The following is a 20,305-nucleotide window of genomic DNA, read 5'->3' on the forward strand; positions in this document are numbered from 1 at the left end:
GATCTTTTGTAGGTCTTTGTTATCTTAATGACATTGAAAGCATTTTAGGTAAACAACAGACAATATGCTCTTTTTATTTAAGGGTAAGTCAAAAGTTAGTTTGAAAATATTTTCTTCAACAGCCGGTCTGAGGAAAACAGCAAATTTAAACATATAGAAAAGTATATTTATATATATAAATGGTTAAAGAGCGTATTATATAATCAATGTACATATAGATATATATAAATGCATACATATACATGCGTACACACTTTTGGGGGTGTTTTATTAACATTTGACACTCAATACAAGCTCTGAGGTAGAACAATGTTATTGAGACAACCCTAGACTGCTTAGTTCAAATTATGCATCAGAAGATGCAGTAAGATAAAAATGTATACTTCTTCATACATTGATGATGGAGCAAGTTGGTCTTGTGTTTCAGAATAATATCATTTCTTTCGCATGTATAAATACACGTGTGTAGAGTATATACACTAACACATGTATAATACGTGAAAAAAATATTGTGCTAGAAATATTTTGACGAATCACTTAGCTAAGACTAGGATTATTATTAAGTAATCATCTAACCATTCCTCTTTTCAAAATTAATTTCCATTTTTGTTATTAGTCTATATGTAGCAAAATAACAAAAGACAAAGAATCTAGTAGCAATAACTCTATATGAATAGAAAAAAGACAAAGAATCTAATAGTAATAACTCTACACGTATAGAAAAAAGACAAAGAATCTAGTAGCAATAACTGATTACGAATAGTAAAAGATAAAGACTCTAGTAGCAATAACTCTATACGAATAGAAAAAGACAAAGAATCTAGTAGCAATAACTCTTTACGAATAGTAAAAGATAAAGACTCTAGTAGCAATAACTCTATACGAATAGAAAAAAGACAAAGAATCTAGTAGCAATAACTCTTTACGAATAGTAAAAGATAAAGACTCTAGTAGCAATAACTCTATACGAATAGTAAAAGACAAAGAATCTAGTAGCAATAACTCTATACGAATAGTAAAAGACAAAGAATCTAGTAGCAATAACTCTATACGAATAGTAAAAGACAAAGAATCTAGTAGAATAACTCTATACGAATAGTAAAAGACAAAGAATCTAGTAGCAATAACTCTATACGAATAGTAAAAGACAAAGAATTTAGTAGCAATAACTCTATACGAATAGTAAAAGACAAAGAATCTAGTAGCAAAAACTCTATACAGATTTTGTGTCTGTCTAAAAATTTTACAGCATTTCTTCATATCTATAAGAGATTTTCTGCATTTGAGGTAATTACCACGCTGTTTTAGAAAGTAACGTTACAGTGATAAATAAGTTCCTTAATTAAAAGGCAGTTATGACGTTACAAATGTCAACGCCATTGACTCAACACTTACAGTCAGTTACGAAACTGAACAGATTAAAACAGATCCTTCTTGAGGAAAAAAAAAGTATTTACGTCATTACATTCTAGCTATCCTTGCTAAATTACACAAAAGAGTAGCTAAGTGACTCTTACTTAATGGTAAAGAAGTTATGAAAATGCTGTGAGATCGTATCTTAATTAAATAATAGATGGCAGCACTAACAATAGTTTTAAAATATGTCCGTAAGTAATTTTATAAAATTTGATGCATTGTTATTCAAAGCAATGATGTTTGTGATCAAGTATATATCGATGGAATATAAAATGTGTTATTTTAATTTGTTTTTTGATACCCACAATATTTTTATGCTTCTGACGAAAGGAAGTGGAATAGGTACGAAAGATGAAAATGCCTTGTAATGATTAAAGTCTGAGGAGAAGCTTCAGTGATGATTCTAAATTAAATACAACATCGGTAGATTTTCATTAAAACATTATGCAGGGCATTTGAACTTTTGTTGACTGTTGTGTTAATTAAACTGAATTTACAATTCAAACAAATGCATAACTACTAAGTATGTTGTCCGAGCGTGGCGAAGTAGTTAGCGTGTCGGACTATGATGGATATAATGTACCTCGTTTGCGTTCAGTTATCGCGAAAAGAAATTATATATATAATAATTCGCGATCCGGACTTTTGTACTGTGTCTGCGTTACTAAGGTGACAATAAAATTACATTATCCGGTCAATCAAATGTATCCCAAGAATTTGCGGAGTGTGCTGTTGACTCAAGTCTATCAGTTAAAAACCAGTGATGGGTAGCGTAGGAAGCTCTTGAGTAGCTTCGCGCGAATATCTGCGAACAAACAGATAAATAGAGGTATTACTCCGGACCTATTTAAGCACTGATTTAACCCTTTTGTTAACAACAACTGGCCAAATTATTAGTATAGAAAATCTGACCTTATACAGAAGCAAGTACCAGCTAAGTTGTTATGGCATTGAATCTAAACTAAGTACAAGTATGTATTTTTATGGCAATGAAATTTATCTTTCTAGAATTAAACAAATTAACCAGCTATTATATTGCTATTAAAGTGGGTGCACTTTAAGAGTTTAAGCATCAGTAACTAATTACTAAGGAGATGACGTTTCGGCTTATATACTGAGGCTTCAGTATAGAAGCCAAAACATCAACTCCTTTTCTTTCAATAGGCAGTTGTATCTGTAACGAATTTGTTATTATATATTTATTTTCATATCAGTGTTTGTTTCGATTAAATGTATATTTAGAAAAAATACGTAGCTTATTCTGTTAAATATGTATTACGAAACTCCCGCCTATTCTCCAAAGTTGTAGAAGATTATCGAGAGTAAGAATCAGCAATATAAAACTTAAAAACAATCAAGGCCTGTCTGCCATTTTTTTAAAAAATACTTGGTCGTGTTATGTCCGATTGTTGGTGTTCGAAAGAGAAAAAGAGACAACACTCAGTGCGTTTGTGTTCACATATGGACGTGATTTCACCAGATCACCCGATTTTGTTGATTTGGCCACTGATATAAAGGCTGATGTAATCAGGGAGGAATGTAGATCTTTTATGTCTTTGACAAATTACACTTGCAATCACATACCCATGCGTATTCTACATGATACCGGGGTGACTCACTTATTGTTGTTAGAAGGTATATTGCCTTTAGGTTCGAGTTCTGCCACTGTTGAGTCTGTTATTGCTTAGGGTATTGAGGATGGCTTTGTTAATGTTCCTCTTCATAACATTTATTTAGCATCAGACCAAGTTTCGGGGCCAGTTGTGGTTAGAGTAAGACCTACTTTGCCAATTAAGGTGTATCATTCTTGTTGGGAAACAATTTGGCTGGGGGAAAAGTTGTTCCCGAACCTAAAATGGTTAATGAGCCAATTACTGTTTCATCTAAGGTTGATGTTGGCGTTGATGACAATCCCAATGTGTTCCCACGTATGCTGTGACTCGAGCTCAGACTAAGAAATTAAGCCCAAAATAAATGATAGACATGGATTCAGAGGACGATATTATAGATTTGTCTGAAACAATTTTTGGATCCAACGGGGATCTTGTGGTAAATTGTTCTACTGATCATTCTTCGGTGAGAGACAACGATGGACGTGAGGAATCTGATTCACCTAATGAAGTTCCATTTACTAAAAGTAAACTGATCACTGAACATGAAAAAGATATACAGATCTCTTCACTATTTAAATATGCACTCCCAAAAGATGAACTGGATAAATTTCCAAATGGTTATTTTTCCAAAATGGTGTGCTTATGAGAAAATGGAGACCACCAGATGTGCCAGCTTCAGAGGGCTGGGCTATTGTTTATCAAATCATTGTTCCCAAAGCATATCATTTTGAAATATTAAAAGTTGCCAATGAACTCTCTATGGGAGGTCATTTAGGTGTCAACAAGACATGTGACAAACTTATGAGACATTTCTTTTGGCCAACAATTAGGCAAGGCGTTTCTCAGTTTTTAAAACTTGTCATACCTATCAATTAATCAGAAAATCTAACCAGAAAATTCCCGTAGCTCCTTTGAAACCTATCCCAGCTTTTGAAGAACGTAAGGTCCATCCTGAGAACATGGTATTAGTATTGTTACCCACTATGGGATATCTAATATAAAAAAGATAGAGAGAGAGAAAGGAAGAAAAAGACAAAAAGAGAGAAAGAAAAAAGAAAGAAAGAAGATTGTTAAATTACAGTTTATCACTACAAGAGCATGATTTTGTGATAGTCCATGTCAAAAGGGTTGATAACATTTGCGTTGATGCACTCTCACGTGCTATATAATTTTATGATCATAAGGTTATGTGTGCCCCCAAGTGGCACAGCGGTATGTCTGCGGACTTATAACGCTAGAATCCGGGTTTCGATACCCGTGGTGGGCAGAAGCACAGATAGCCCATTGCGTAGCTTTGTGCTTAATTATAAACAAACAAACACATTATAGCTAAATTGGTGGTGTTGTTTTTCGTTTTCTTTGCGCAAACCTACACAATCTGCTATCTGCACTCTGTCCACTGCAGAGAACCGAATCGCGGATTTTAGTATTTTAAGTCAGAAAATTTACTGCTCAACCATCGAAGCGCTGTTTGTTTGTCTAATAATTTATACATTTTTTAAGTTAGATTTTTTTAATAACCGTATTGTGGTTCAATGTGTTTTAGCGTACATTTCAAACTCCATGAATTTGTATGTTACAAATACTTAAAAATCATGAGAATGTTAAGAAAATATTATTTTAGTCAAATATAAGAAAACTTTGATTTAAAAATTTTCGATTCTCGAAAAATGTGTTTCTTTACTGTGCTTAGATTAACTTGGAAGAATTGTCGATAATTTGGGGCCACCCAGTGGCTCAGTGGGAAGCCTGAGGGCTTATAGTGTTAAAATTCAAGGTTCGATCCATGTGGTGTGCACACACAGCACAGATAGCTGATTGCGAAGCTTTGCACGTAGCAACAATAAAGTTAAATTGGGATCTTTATTCCAAAAAATGTCAAACTCATTCGTAAAAGATAACACTGTTGAATCTATAATACAGAAAGTGTTTTATTAAGGATGTGAATGTCTTTAATGTTGCTTTATTAAATGAATAATTCAATTTTGCATCTGTACTTTATTTTCCTTGTTCAGGCATCTGTCTATTCTACTGCTGTCAAAACATTGATTACCGTCTCTACCTTGATGTTAATGGGACTGGTCCTAGGCTACCACGCTCTGGAAGTTCAAGTATGTGTTTTATTCTTGTGTGCATTAATAACGTTTGGCAAAAAAAAACACGGAAATGTATTATAAAAACTTAAAAACACCGTTTTCTCTTCTAGGTTTTATGTTTATACATATCTATTACACACAATATTTTTCTCATTAGTAAGTAAAATATCACACAAACTTTGCATAAATGTCGTCACTAATTCAATGAAAAACGCTTCCCAAAAGATCTTTCACAGTTGAAATATTGATTTCTTTGCTGTCATGGCATATATATGTATAGCAACGCCCTCTATAAAGGAGGAGCCACGTTTTTGTTGTTGTTTTCTTGTTGTTGTTTTGATGTTAAGTGTATCAACATAAATGTTAAAATATTACTTGTAACCTTTAGAACGCTAATACATACATCTGTCAAAGTTGAAATATTGTTTTTTTTTTACTATCATAGCATATATTAACGCCCTCTGTAAATAAGTAGCCACGTTGTTTATATATATTAAGGCCCCCAGTGGCACAGCGGTATGTCTGCGGACTTACAACGCTAGAAACCGGGTTTCGATACCCGTGGTGGGCAGAGCACAGATAGCCCATTGTGTAGCTTTTTGCTTAATTCCAAATCAATCAATATATATTAAGTGTATCAACATAAAAGTTAAAACTTTGCTTGTAACTTTTAGAATGCTGATGTATTATTTTTAATGATGCACAATTAAATATTTATACAGGACAATTATTCCGGGCAGACGGGTTTTAATGCGTTGTCAGTCAACAAATTGTATGCTGTTTCTGAGTAAAACATATTTGGACATGTTCTTTTTCTGCTACTTAACGATTTCCCAGCTTTATCATGCGTTGGATTTCTTCGTTGTTTTACGCCCCATGTGTATAAATGACATATTACAATGGGTTGCTTCATTATTTTAAGCCCCATGTGTATAAATAACATATTACAATTGGAAATGCCCAGTCTCTTGAGAATATTTATTTAGTTATGCTAATACGAATCTCAGTACGTTGACTCGCCCTTAACCCTTACGACAACTGACTTTTAGCCTTTAAAAAGGTCGAAGATTGCTTGCCATAACCGAAATGTTAACGTTTAACTTGAGGGAAATAATGAATAAAACGTTTTTACTGGTATATTGAAAATATGGGGAATCTTCTTCAGAGCAAAAAACAAAACAAACAAACTATCCTCATATATCGCTAAGCACATTCGATATAAGTTCGTATTTTATATTTTTGTTTTTTATTTAGTATTGAGTTGAAAATACTTTGGAAAGAATATTATAAGCAACTCTCTTTTCCAAGACGTGTCGTATTCTGAAAAGTATATAGTTACAAAATAAATAACATTTGAAATAACCCTGCTTCGTAACTAACTAAAAGGCATGCTCTGTTGTTTCTGTTTGCGAGGACATTAGTTCGACTCCTTGTTCTTTACTTCAACGAAGGATGGGGGCCCGGCATGGCCAGGTGGATAAGACGCTCGACTCGCAATCCGAGGGTCGCGGGTTCGAATCTCCGTCCCACCAGACATGCTCGCCCTTTCAGTCGTGGGGGCGTTATAATATGACGGTCAATCCCACTATTCGTTGGTAAAAGTGTAGCCCAAGAGTTGGCGGTGGGTGGTGATGACTAGCTGCCTTCCCTCTAGTCTTACACTGCTAAATTAGGGACGGCTAGCGCAGATAGCCCTCGTGTAGCTTTGCGCGAAATTCAAAAACAAACAAACAACGAAGGATGGGAGATGTCGTTCGTAGTATTTTACACGTTCATTTCCAGCCTTACCCGATCAAACCCTTCTATTTCACGTAAACACTGTTTACCAATTTTTAAACAGAGGCTGTAACCAAGCTACTTAATAATCCAACATGTAATTTCACTAATGACTTATATTTTCTGCTATTTGAGAAAACCTTAATTCACTATTCAAAGTTTAATGTGTCGTAATACTCTGAATTTAAATATTACTTAGTCCTTTCACCCCTCTACCTATGGGTCAGCAGTAAGCTTCAAGTTTTATAACTTTAAAATGTGGGGTTCAATACCTCAATTCCTTGAGATCCTCAACTAGTTTTGCATCTGGGATTTGTCTGAATAACTATCGTATTGGGGCTGCATGTCCCTATTAATAGCACCCTTCTTCTTCGGATCCACGACAATTTTTTCCAACAGATACTCCCTCAGGATGTGCTGGACTTTTTAGTTCTACTACATCCCAGCCATTAGATGTCCTAGTGTGAGTATTTTACTTCTCCATGATATAGAAATTAACATCTGGCGTTGTAATTATCGAATAGTGCACAGAGATTTTCTGGTCATAGACAATGAGACTGTTTAAAGCACGTTTCACCTCACATCCATATTTCAGCATAAAGTGTATTCCCAATATGCACTCCTCTTCTATGTGAAGTAGAGAAGGTTCCCGCCATTTTAGCCGCGTCATAACAACTCGTAGAAAAGCTCTTAGTTTTTTGTTTTTTCAACTTTTAGCTCATAACTCCATCATCTCTTGACCGAGTTGAGAGCTAATTACAGCTTTGAACTCAGGAGGTCAAACTCTTTCGATTGATGTATTTAACTATGACCAAAGTATCATAGATTGATTTACTCTAATCCTGCCTAAAGAATTTCAACTGCAGCAGCTACTGAGGATTCCCTCTTGTTTCGTCTGTGGAGATAATTTCCCACCATATCTTATCAGATGTGGTGGAACAGTTATAGCTGTAGAATCAGTGTCTGTAATCATGTCGCAAGGCTTCCAGTCAGTTAACCAATTAACTCGGGGACTAATGTCTTTAAATAATGAATTTCTCAACTCAGTTGGAGCAGATGGGGTATTCTCATCACAACTTCGCCTCTTAAATCCAGTTAAGTTTTGTTTTTCCATGTGCGATTAGTTATTTGATGTTCCTTTAACCTGTCTGGCATCTGGGATTCATCTTTAGGGTATTATCTCTTTGAGTTATTAGCATCTGTTGGTTCTTCACAGTCTCGGCTATAATATTCATGTTCCCACATTTATAACAGTTCCTTTTCCTGGCATCATCTGGGAGTAGTTATTATTCCATACAGGTTTTTGTCTGTAGCTTCTGGTAATTTCTTAAAGTGAAATTTGAAACATGTATTGTCTTGAAGTTTACTTCTTCCATTCTGTGTAACTAGATGTCCAATTTCATTTCTTCTAGACTACCATCAAAAGCAGTTGATGTTTCCACACTACTTGATTCGATGGTTCTTTAAATTTTGGATGGTATCTTTAATTGTTTATCTGTGATTTTAATGTATTTAACTTCCATCGCCAACTGAAGAGATTCCTTTAAAGATGTATTTCTACTTTGCTTTAGCCTATTTTGAATATCCTCAATGCATGCAGCATCTGTGAGTTGGTCACGTGCTAATGTGTCTATCATTTCACGTGAATCATCCGGATAAGATAGTTAGACAAGCCTTCTCCATCTTCCACAGTTTCGGCTGAGGTCTCCCTCCTTACTCTGCTCTTAAACTTTGCTTTGGAAACTTTCTTCTGGTGAGTAACTCCAATGATCGATAGTTGCTACAGCTCTCAGCTGAAAGGTTTTTTTGATGTAGTTAAGGCTGGTCTTTTTAGATGGGCAGAATTCTAGATGACTAATTATTCCCTATTCCAGCTTTCACTTTGGAAATTATTTTGAAGTGATCTTGATATGCCTCCCATGGTACTTTTCCATCATAGTCTGTTGGTTCTCAATTAGACAAATGGTTTTGAAGCTTTGTACTCTAAACTACAGTTTGTGTTTTGGTGGAATGCTCCTGAAGAAGCTGTAAAGCGAAACGTTGAGTGCCCAATTACAGAACAATTTTTCAAATTAAGTCTATGTCAGTGAGAAACACAGTGAAATGGTGGATGCTTTGAACGCACAATATATTATTGTTATTCATAGTTATTCACCTAACACCCTTTGCATACTGAGATATGTAGTTGATGTAGCAACTTATAATGTGCATTTGATGCTCCTCTGATGGTCAGAATACGTCCCAGTTTATCAGATATCTCAGTGCTGAATATATCCCTCATTACAATATTACAAAATACATGTTAGAACACAATCGAAGTATACTATTATCCAAGTGAACTATTATAATAATGTCGTTTCACTAAACCATGGAAACAGATGACGTGAAATAGATAGCAGCGTGATTTATTTTCACGATCAATGTAAGAATATGGGACACTGCCTGAATTCTCAAGTTATTAATCCATCCAACTCAGTCGTCCCCATAATGTGATTCAACATCTTTAGTGATGTTCTTTCTCATCACATGAGCTTACTGGAAATCTTTGATATTTGTTCAACCACAAACTGCATAATTTATAATACGATTTACTTACGCTTTTTCCGAATTCTTCACCTAGATCTACAGTTTCAATCCCATTAAACTTTTGTTACTGCACTATAAACTCCATTGACGCTGTCATTACAACTAATCTGAAGTAATTCGATCTTCCATGAAATACCAAGAAAAGCAATCCAGTACAATGCTTAGTGAAGTAGAATAGCGATAAGTCGTTTGTTGTAAAAGAATAGTCGAGAAAATTCGAATAAATAGAGTGCATTTTTATATAAAAAATATCTGCCTTTAGTCAGAAAGAAATGAACTTCACCGAAATTACAAAAGAGTAGTTATTGTTTGTTGTTGTTGTTTTTTTTCTCTGACAATAAGTATATGAACTAGCCAATTCTAAGGGAGGAGGTAGTTTATCCAAAATTATTTAACATTCAGTATTGTCATTTGAAACAAATTATGTGGGATATATGTATATAAAACATTAAACAGAAATTTAATTTGACAGTCAATACTTATAACCTTTCAGCTTAAAGTAGACATGGTATTCCGTTATGCTAATTTGGCTAGCAGGCAATTCTAAGATATTTACTGAGGGTGGGGCACGCACAGTAAGCAAAGTTACCTAATATTACTTTTATGCGTTAATTAACAATGGTAACACACCTAATAATGAGCAAAAATAAAACTACTAAATATTCTTTGTTTTTAATTTACTCTTTTAGAAATTGGGATTGTAAGGACACCGAACTCCAAGATCTATTTTTCATCTTTAGGATAATCCCCTAGGTTTACATAACGAATAACTAAGTGTTTTATAAGGGCACTTATTATTTTTACTTGCCTATTAGTTTGTATATTTAATTTTAAAAAATTCAACTTTAGAATGTACGAGTTAACTGTAGTTTAGTTGTTGTTGTTTTGCTGGTAGTCAGTTAAATGTTTATTCCATCGTAATTATTCAAATCTTAAGTGGAATATAACTCGTTTTGATTTTTTATTAGAAGAAAATTCAACCATATACAACTTGAATTCAACCATATACAACTTGCAAGTTGTATATGGTTGAATTCAAGTTGTATATGGTTGAATTCAAGTTATATATGGTTGAATTTATTAGCTGCAGCTTACGTGTACGTATTTTTTTTTAAATGTATTATTATTATCTTACAATGTGGCCCGGCATGGCCAGGTGGATAAGGCGCTCGACTCGCAATCTGAGGGTCGTGAGTCCAAATCCCCATCCCACCAAACATGCTCGCCCTTTCAGCCGTGTGAGCGTTATTATGTGACGGTCAATCCCACTATTCGTTGGTAAAAGAGTAGCCCAAGAGTTGGCGGTGGGTGATGATAACTAGCTGCCTTCCCTCTAGTCTTACACTGCTAAATTAGGGACGGCTAGCGCAGATAGCCCTCGTGTAGCTTTGCGCGAAATTCAAAAAAAAAAAATTCTTACAAGGTCGAACCGGTATTCATACCCGCGATATATCGAGTCATTACGACACAATTATTCCCTCGAGATTCTATTTTAAGCGTGTCTTCACATTCATGAAGGTATATGGGTGATTTGTCTATGTCAAATCTCAATTAAATAAACAAACCTCGTAACTGTTGTAATTGTTCAAAGTGAGCCCGGATACGTACGTGCTTTATTTATTTCTTTGTTGAACAATATTTACTTACTTATTTCGTGACGTACCCGGTCTAGATATTTTGTTCTTTGTGCAAATATCCGCTTTCAATTTTATCTCCCCCCCCCCCTCCCACTGCCTTCCTTCTTATCCTGTGCTTCCCTGATTTTCTTCCTCGACTCAACAGTTGTGTAAGTAAATATTGACTTTTCTGTGGTGAATGTTATCACTGGGCGGCCTATAGACGCCACTGGTTTTAGTAAGAAGAGTCGTCCTTATTTATAAACTATATAAATTGAGCTTGTTTCTCAACCAGCAAACACGTGGAATTCAGGATATGATGAAAGCATGCATGATTTACATTACCCTTTAGTACGTGTGGTATACATTGATTCTAGCCCAGTGTTCCTCAAACGATAGGTCATGAGCTGTCTGCACTGAGTCAACATTTTATTTAAATAAATAAAATTGCTGCGTTTTTTCATCCTTGTGGAGATTATGAGGGTCGCGCCGACCAAAGCCCGGACGCGGGGGTCGTCTGGCAAATACAGCTGAGAAACTGTTCTAAACTGATTTTTGGAAGCAACAAACTCGCGATTTTAACATAATTGTGAACATTTCGCGTCTTCCATGTAAAACAAAATTAATCGAACACTACACAACTGCGCCCTTTCAGCATCGAGTGACACTTTTCTAATTACCATTTAAATGCATTTACAAAATCAAATGCTGAAAAAAAAACTATCTTGTAAATTATGTTTTCGCGTCGTCACACCAAGAAATTCGAGAGAAATTTAAATTTAGAAGAGATACAGAAACAACATTTTTTTATATAAAGCTTTGATGTGTAATTTTTCAGATACGCAATTGAATCTAGAGGAGTACGCTGTTTGCATTCGCTTTTTTTATACCATGCGAAGTCGGAAGCTATTATTTTATAAGTTTTTTATAATAAACAGCACAATGGTTACTTCATATTAAAAAAAGCCCTCCGGCAGCTTGACGATAAACTTGAGGGTTTATAACTCTTTAGATTCGGGGTGCGATCCCTTTGTAAAGCTTTATGTTTGAGCAAAATGGGTTGCATAAAAAATAAAAGTTTTATTAATACTCTAAACCAGGAGTTTGTAAAACTTCCAAGAAGATTAAGTAAAAATGCGATATTAGCTGAGTTTTTTTAAGTGTCACCTGCCCGTATGTAAATACACAATTCAATTATAAACTCGATATTTTAAATAGAAAATGAATTGATTACTTCAGTGACCTTTAGAAGAATTTGTAGTCTTTCTCAACGATCAATTAAAAAAAACTTAATTATAACTGAATAGTCAGATTGTTTTTTTAACTTGTTTAACGTAAAAAATATATAATGCTTCTACCAATCTTCTTAGTCTTAATAAAATACATATACTTTGCCAAAACTTTGATTGCTATAGTTAAACGACGTGAAAGAATAGTTAACTGATAAAAAAAGAAGAGAATTCTCGATGGTAGTATAACAACATTTTTTACTTATTGGGTTTTCAAAAACAATCGAGACCCGTCATCCTGTTATCTCACCTCTAGATAAAATAATTCTGGGTGAATTCAAGTTATCGCTTGCTTCTCCTACAAACAATGAAGAAATAGGGCTTCTGAAGGTTAAGATAACATCTCTCCCTCCCTCTCTCTCTCGTGCCCAACTCGGGGATTTTGGTTCTGAAATTGGCTAATAAATAATATTGGATTTTACTTAGTAATAATACGTGATGTGCTATTACTTTTTACCATTATCTTGGAATGGAAGGGATGCTAAAATATTTGACTTATTTCTTCCTGGTTTAGAGAAAGGCTGCTCTTAAAAGAAGCCTGAGATATGTCGAATAAGAAGCCGTCAATCGAGCTTTTGTATAGAATGTGATAAACATGTGTATTAAAAATACATTTTTTACAGTTACTGAATCTGCGTGATCGTAAGTACAACTAAGTTAATAATAACTGAAGTTAAACAATTTTGTAAGAATTTACCAAAATAACTAAGTTGGTACATGAGTTGATCATTAGCAATCGATTAGAAGCTAATTGTAATCGTGTTAAGACCTAACAATAATTAAGTTGATGATAACTGACTGTAAACGAGTTAGTAATATTATTATTGTTATAATATCCATTAGTACAGATAAAGGTGCTAAACAAAAAGTCTAAAAAAACGTACAAGTATCAGAAGTACGCTACTTGCATGCTCATTTTATACGATAATACCACAGAAACTGTTATTTTAGTAATTTATAATTTACAGCACAATTGTTATTCCATATAAAACGCCCTCCCGCAGCTTAACGGTAAGCTTCAAGGCTTATAACTCTGAATGTTGGGGTTTGTTCCCTACGTTGGGCACAACCTATTGTGCAGTTTTGTGTTTAAGTAAAAGTTACTTAAGAATAAAGTTTTAGTAATACTTTAGACCTTGAGTACTTGCAACGTACGTTTGTTTGTATATCTTATTATAATGGACGTAGCGTGTGTGTGAGTATCTATGTATGTAACCAAAACTCCTGCGCCATTTATTGAATGACATCACAGACCAAAATCCATAAAAACATTCACACTTTAGGTATTCAAGATTCAGACAATTAGAAAAATAACTGTGGTATGTTCAACAACCATTTCTTTATAATAAAACACAATTTTAAATAAAAGTACTATCCTCACAACAAGAACATGACTTTCACTTGGACTGTACATGAAGGTTTGATTAGATCTATATTGATGTAATTTTTAAATGTAGTACTGAGAAACTGGAGTTCTTAAAAAAACTGTTATTTATTGAATAAGTGGTACCTCTTTTAATATATAAAAACATTACAGTTTATATGAGTAAAATATATGAATTTTTGAGCTCTGTACGTTGAATCATTTTGATGCAATGAGTTGCGTATGACTAAAGAGTACAATCCGAACATTTTTCCCTCGCAGTACTTCCCAGAAAAAAATCGTCTTTTAGAAAATGTTCGCCATTTCTAAATTTTTTTTCAGTGAGGTATGAATAATACGATTAGTAACAACCAGCACAAACAGCCGTTTCTGCTAGTTATATTATAATACAGCTCTGAAAGAGATGGGAATATTTTGTCCTTCATCTTTAGCGAAATTTTCAGTCTGACTTTAATGTATTTTACTAAATACCAATTGCTAAACTAACTGTTTGAAGGGAGAACATTATAGAAGCCTGGGTTCGGTCCAAGTCACGTTCACAATCAATTTTGATATCTTAATGGGTCCAACTAACAGTAAATGTTATTTGTATTCGTTAAGATGCCAAATCTGACAGTGAATATAATTTTTGACATTTCAACAGTTTCGAATATATTATCAAGACCGTAGTCTACAAAAAAAAAAACAGTACTTTGAATGTTTACAGTTGTTGAGAAAGTTCTAGAAATATGATTACTTCAATAGAACGATTGTTGAGAAATTTCTGGAAATGTGGTTACTTTAATAGAATGTTTGTTGATAAACTTATAGAAATATATTTACTTCAATAGGGTTGTTATAGAAATGTGGTTAGTTCATAAAGAACAGTTGATGAGACATTTGTTAGAAATATTGTGTGCTTATTTCAGTAGAACAATTGTGAAAAATTACAGGAATTTCTTTATGCTTGCTTCAGTAGAATGGTTGTTGTGGAAGCTTGCTGGGCATGAGAATATGTATCCCCACTGGAATCCATTATGTATGAAACCTAGCTATTTTGAATTTATGATAACTTCTAAGCACTTGTTACTACTACTTAATAATGATATAGCCTTCGTTTAAAGTTTGCTCTTCTAGAAAACAAAAAATGAAATTTGATAGTTAAGACGGCGTGTGTTATTTGTGTTAATATAAGAGCCGTGTAGTAATTAGAAGGTGGTATGAGCCATTAGATTATTTTTACATAGTCGTTCCGGAATGTTAAGGCTATTAATTCTATCGATTCAGTCCAACAACATGTTTGCATTCAACTTGTAAGAAACTTACAATGAATCTTCCCTCTGTGGACATGCAACTGTAAGATGTAGTAGGGTTTGTGGTTACCATGACAACAGGGATGATTCTTTTACAGATATATACTTCTGGTTTTAGGAGAATTTCTATTTTTCTTTTTCTATCGTGTTGGTAAGTAACTAATGATTCATAGAGGTTAATACATGAATAACATCCATTTTGGAAGCTAGTTTTTACTTACATACAATTACTTACATTATTCATGCATATGCTTCATCCTCTCTTTTGTTTGACCACGAAATGTTCTTGATGGTGTTTTATCATCATTATTATTACATATACAAAACTCTATATCCATTGTTGTACAAGTTACTTCCTTATTTATTTGATTAGAGGCTAATTTTAAATTAATCTATTCAGGTGATATTACAGTAGTTCTTGGGATATTTAAACAGTAGACTAAATTAATTTTATACTTAAAACATGAACGGCCCAAGTGCTCATTATAATGAATAACGTAATTAAAAAGTGGCGTGTTTCATATATTAAATAGTCTGGCGAAACCATGCCATGATTTTAAGTTCAAATATTGGAGAGTGCACTAGCACTCTTTATGTAAGGATGGCACTGACGCCCGTATTAAAGCAATACAAAAGTCATCTGGATTTTCTTCTCTGCAGGTCATCAGAAGCTACATATCAAGAGCTACCTGGTATAGTCGCTCTATCTCCGGTGTATATGCCGCTTTTCAGCTATCCAGAGCGTCCCAAAGTAGAACACCGGCGAATAGCCAAAACCGAGATTTCTTATTTTCGTTCATCATCATCATCTTTCTTTAACAGGCCTAGCGCCTACATAGTTCTAGCAGTAACTATAATTGTATCATCATCTAATAGAGATAACCAGTCCTCGCGATATTTGACTTCCTATTTTATTATTATTGTATGCAAAATTTATAAAGCTTTAGAAAACACTCTATAACTTAGTAACCCACGTACGCCATCTTATGAGAAAAATAAACAAACAAGTATTAGGAAAAACGTTATCTCTAAATAAAAACTCGTGTGGGGCTGGCTACTGAACTTGAAAAAGGGAACTAAACTAAGCTGTCTCAACTTTACATGGCGAATAAAATCCCTACATTACTGACTTTCACACTGGCAAAACAAACAGAACAAGAATTTCCAATTGTAACATGTTACTCTTTTGTAAAATAGTCATAAAAGTAGTATTCTAAAGTTAACTAAATGAAAAGTATAATTATGAAAGTTGACGTTCTATTCAAACACCAAGCTTTCGATAGAGTAGGTGACCATTGTTATGTGATCATTATCAAGATCAAGTGATATGTCCACTTCCATCCCTATCTTGTTTGGTTCCTTTTTTCAAGTTTAGTAGCCAGCTATACATGGATTTCTTATTTAGCGATAATTTTTTTTCCTAACTACTTGAAAAATAGTAATAAACATCGTGGTGTAAGTACAGTTAACGCAAGATTCCCGCTTTACATCATGGTGTAAGTACAGTTAAGTGATCTCAGCTGTGTGGATATTAACGTAAGATTATGGATAAACATCGTGGTTTGAGTACTGTTAATTGACCTCAGCTGTGTGGATGTTAACGTAAGATTATTGATAAACACCGTGGTGTGAACACTGTTAAGTGACCTCAGCTGTGAAGATGTTAACTCAAGATTATCGATAAACATCGTGGGGTGAGTACTGTTAATTGACCTCAGCTGTGTGAATGTTAACGTAAGATTATTGATAAACACCGTGGTGTGAACACTGTTAAGTGACCTCAGCTGTGAAGATGTTAACTCAAGATTATCGATAAACATCGTGGGGCGAGTACTGTTAAGTGATCTCAGCTGTGTGAATGTTAACTTAAGATTGTTGATAAACATCATGATGTGATTACTGTTAAGTGACCTCAGCTGTGTTGATATTAACGTAAGATTATTGATAAACATCGTGGTTTGGGTACTGTTAATTGACCTCAGCTGTGTGGATGTTAACGTAAGATTATTGATAAACACCGTGGTGTGAACACTGTTAAGTGACTTCAGCTGTGAAGATGTTAACTCAAGATTATCGATAAACATCGTGGGGTAAGTAGTGTTAAGTGACCTCAGCTGTGTGGATGTTAACTTAAGATTAATGATAAACACCGTGGTGTGAACACTGTTAAGTGACTTCAGCTGTGAAGATGTTAACTCAAGATTATCGATAAACATCGTGGAATGAGTACTGTTAAGTGACCTCAGCTGTGTGAATGTTAACTTAAGATTATTGATAAACACCGTGGTGTGAACACTGTTAAGTGACTTCAGCTGTGAAGATGTTAACTTAAGATTATTGATAAACATCGTGGGGTAAGTACTGTTAAGTGACATCAGCTGTGTGAATGTTAACTTAAGATTATTGATAAACATCGTGGGGTAAGTACTGTTAAGTGACATCCGCTGTGTGAATGTTAACTTAAGATTATTGATAAACATCATGATGTGAATACTGTTAAGTGGTCTGAACTGTAATAATCAATATTAACTTTCGACCAGAGCGAGTTACTTAGAACGAAACTAAAGATCAACCAATTTAACCATTAAGTTTAAAGACGACTTTAATGGGGTAATGAAGAAAACTTTATTACAAGTGTAACAAATGTACAACGTTTCAACAAGGTTTTCTCATCATCATGTCGAATCGTTGTACATTTATTACCTTGTTAAACTTGTATTAAAGTTTCTTCATTACCCCATTGAAGTCGTCTTCAAGCTTCATTGTCTCAAAGTGGATTCCTCGTCACCAAACCATGTTAACGTAAGACTACTGATAATAATACAAGTGTGACTACATGAATCTTATAATTTAGCTTTATAACTCCCATAATTCATCATTCACACGTGCACTATGATACATCATTGTGTTCTATTTATTATTAAACTATAAAGATGTATATATATATATATATATACATGATGTTTTCAGAACGCTTTTTACCATGTTAAACCTGAATAATTGTAACGTACGTAATTGACACAGCTCCTCTAACTCCACGCTCGTGAAATTATGTACCGTGTAATTGATTATCGTTGATCTGATACTATTCTATCTCCATGGTAGAGTTGAATAAACAGAAACGTCACGACTAGCTGTAGAAGTTCAGAGTTCTCTTGCCATTTAATCTCGTACTGTAGGCCGTGAAGACAAACCTGTGACATTTTCCGCTACCGGGACAGAGAAATGCCAAGGGAATAGTTTTCTATATGTTTGTTTGCACGTATTTTATGATTGTATGAAACATTTTCTAGACTTTTTGTTTCTTATTTGTTTTTTAATTCTACCCTACCGACGATATTGTGAAACATTAAATGATTGATAACATCATCGCATGTCGAGCTAAAATATATTTTCATATTTAGGAAACGAATAAAACGTAAAGTGGAGATAACGCCCTTGACGTGTATTCAAAGTTGACAGATATTCAACCGACACGAAGAAATCACAAAGTTATTCAACTCAAACGAGTTAACAAGGCTTCCTATACGTTTCATGGTACATATGTTTAATATTGTATTTAGCAACTTTAAAAAAAAAATCGACACAAAAACCTATACAGCAAACATATTGTTATCTTATTGTAACTGCCTACACAGTAATAAGGCTCGACCATCTTCTTTTTGTTTTTGTTAAAACACACTGAGAAGGAGAACCTCTTTCTCAAAAGTCAACATAAATAATGTATTTTATGTACTGCCCTTCCTTCAGCAACGACTTATAAAAAAAAACACAGAAAAGTCGAACTAGGATTTCTGTCGGTAGAGCAGAGATATCCTGTCTAGTACAGAAGCTAAAGAACAAAACGGTTGGTGTCAATTGCATTCACCTGGGACTTAAGTAAAACGTATAGGTCTATTTCACGCACGACAACCACAACAGAATAAGATAACGTCGAACAACTTTTATGTAGCCTGTACGTTTTTAGTGTGGAAAAAAATACACCAAGACTTCCTTATAAGGCAGCGTTACTACCAGAAACATACGAACAGTCTTGTTTTTCTAGCTTTGTGTATTTATTATTCAGCTAGTAATCGAACTACCTATCTGACTGCATGTTCATTTATTTACCTGTCTACCTGTTTATACTCTACTGCAAGAAAATATCTATGTTTGTTTAAGTCAACTGTATTGTTTTTGTCTGTCTATCTATATGGTTCCCCGGAGGGTAAGCTGTAAGTCTACGGACTTACACCGCAAAAATCCGGGGTTCTTTTCCCCGCGGTGGCCAGAGTGTAGATAGATCATTGTGTAGCTTTATACTAACAGATCAACAGTAACGTATGTACGTACTTTCAATGATGGAAATTGTTGAGTATCTATTGTGAAGTTACGTTTTCACTCTATTGTGTATGCAATTAAAAGTTTTTAAGTTTTATTTTTGTTTGTGACTTTGTATATGTCGTGGTAAAATGTACGCATTTCTCTCAAACCCGCAAAAGTGAAACCGTTCTTTTGACTCACTTAAACAAAAAGTATATAATATCAGTGTCTAGAAGCACGTCGTGAAATTCTAAAGTTCACCTTTCCTTTTGTGATATGGGTGGAGCCTAGTGTAGCACGCCCGGACAGTGACTCCGATGCTCATGATTCGTGTTTCGTTTTGCAAAATCGCGCTCTTCACTTTGGTTTCGTGGGTGCATTATATTAGTATATATTAGTAGGGAAGCCAAATAATTGACTGTGGGTGCTTTTGGCTAGCTTCATTTTGTCCCTCTAGTCTAACATTTCAAAATTAGGGGTAGCTATGCGAAGATAAGCTCGAAAATTCTAAAAACAAACAAATATCTTGCGAAGTTTCGTTAAATCACATTATTAACATTATATATATTCTTGGTAAGACTGACATTTTCAAGTTATTCTCGTGCTTTGTATTTCCTAAGTTATAGCTTAAAATGTAAATATCCCAATAATTTTTGTATAAGGCTTAGAAAGAAGCACACTATCTAACAAGAAGAAATGCGAAAGAAAAATCTGTTATTTGTTGTAATTTACTGAATTCTCTGGAGATAAAATGATATTATATGGTACATTCCTTCAGAAAAAAAAATACGGCATGTTTGAATACGGTACATTCCTTCAGAAAAAAAATATGGCATGTTTGAATACGGTACATTCCTTCAGAAAAAAAATACGGCATGTTTGAATACGGTACATTCCTTCAGAAAAAAAATACGGCATGTTTGAATACGGTACAT

General features: G+C 34.2%; 1 protein-coding gene across 1 annotated transcript in view; it reads left to right on the forward strand.

Moving 5' to 3' along the window:
* The first annotated feature begins 5,048 nt into the window (after positions 1–5,048).
* The window catches only part of LOC106468958 (small conductance calcium-activated potassium channel protein-like), a 56,247-nt gene continuing 40,990 nt past the window's right edge, over positions 5,049–20,305 (forward strand). The window contains exon 1 of the mRNA XM_022397358.1: positions 5,049–5,140. Coding sequence (XP_022253066.1) covers positions 5,096–5,140 — 45 coding nt within the window. The 5' untranslated portion in view covers positions 5,049–5,095. The remainder of the gene's footprint in view (positions 5,141–20,305) is intronic.

Source organism: Limulus polyphemus, unplaced genomic scaffold (assembly GCF_000517525.1).
Source record: "Limulus polyphemus unplaced genomic scaffold, Limulus_polyphemus-2.1.2 Scaffold3236, whole genome shotgun sequence".
In the NCBI taxonomy this organism is placed as follows: domain Eukaryota; kingdom Metazoa; phylum Arthropoda; class Merostomata; order Xiphosura; family Limulidae; genus Limulus; species Limulus polyphemus.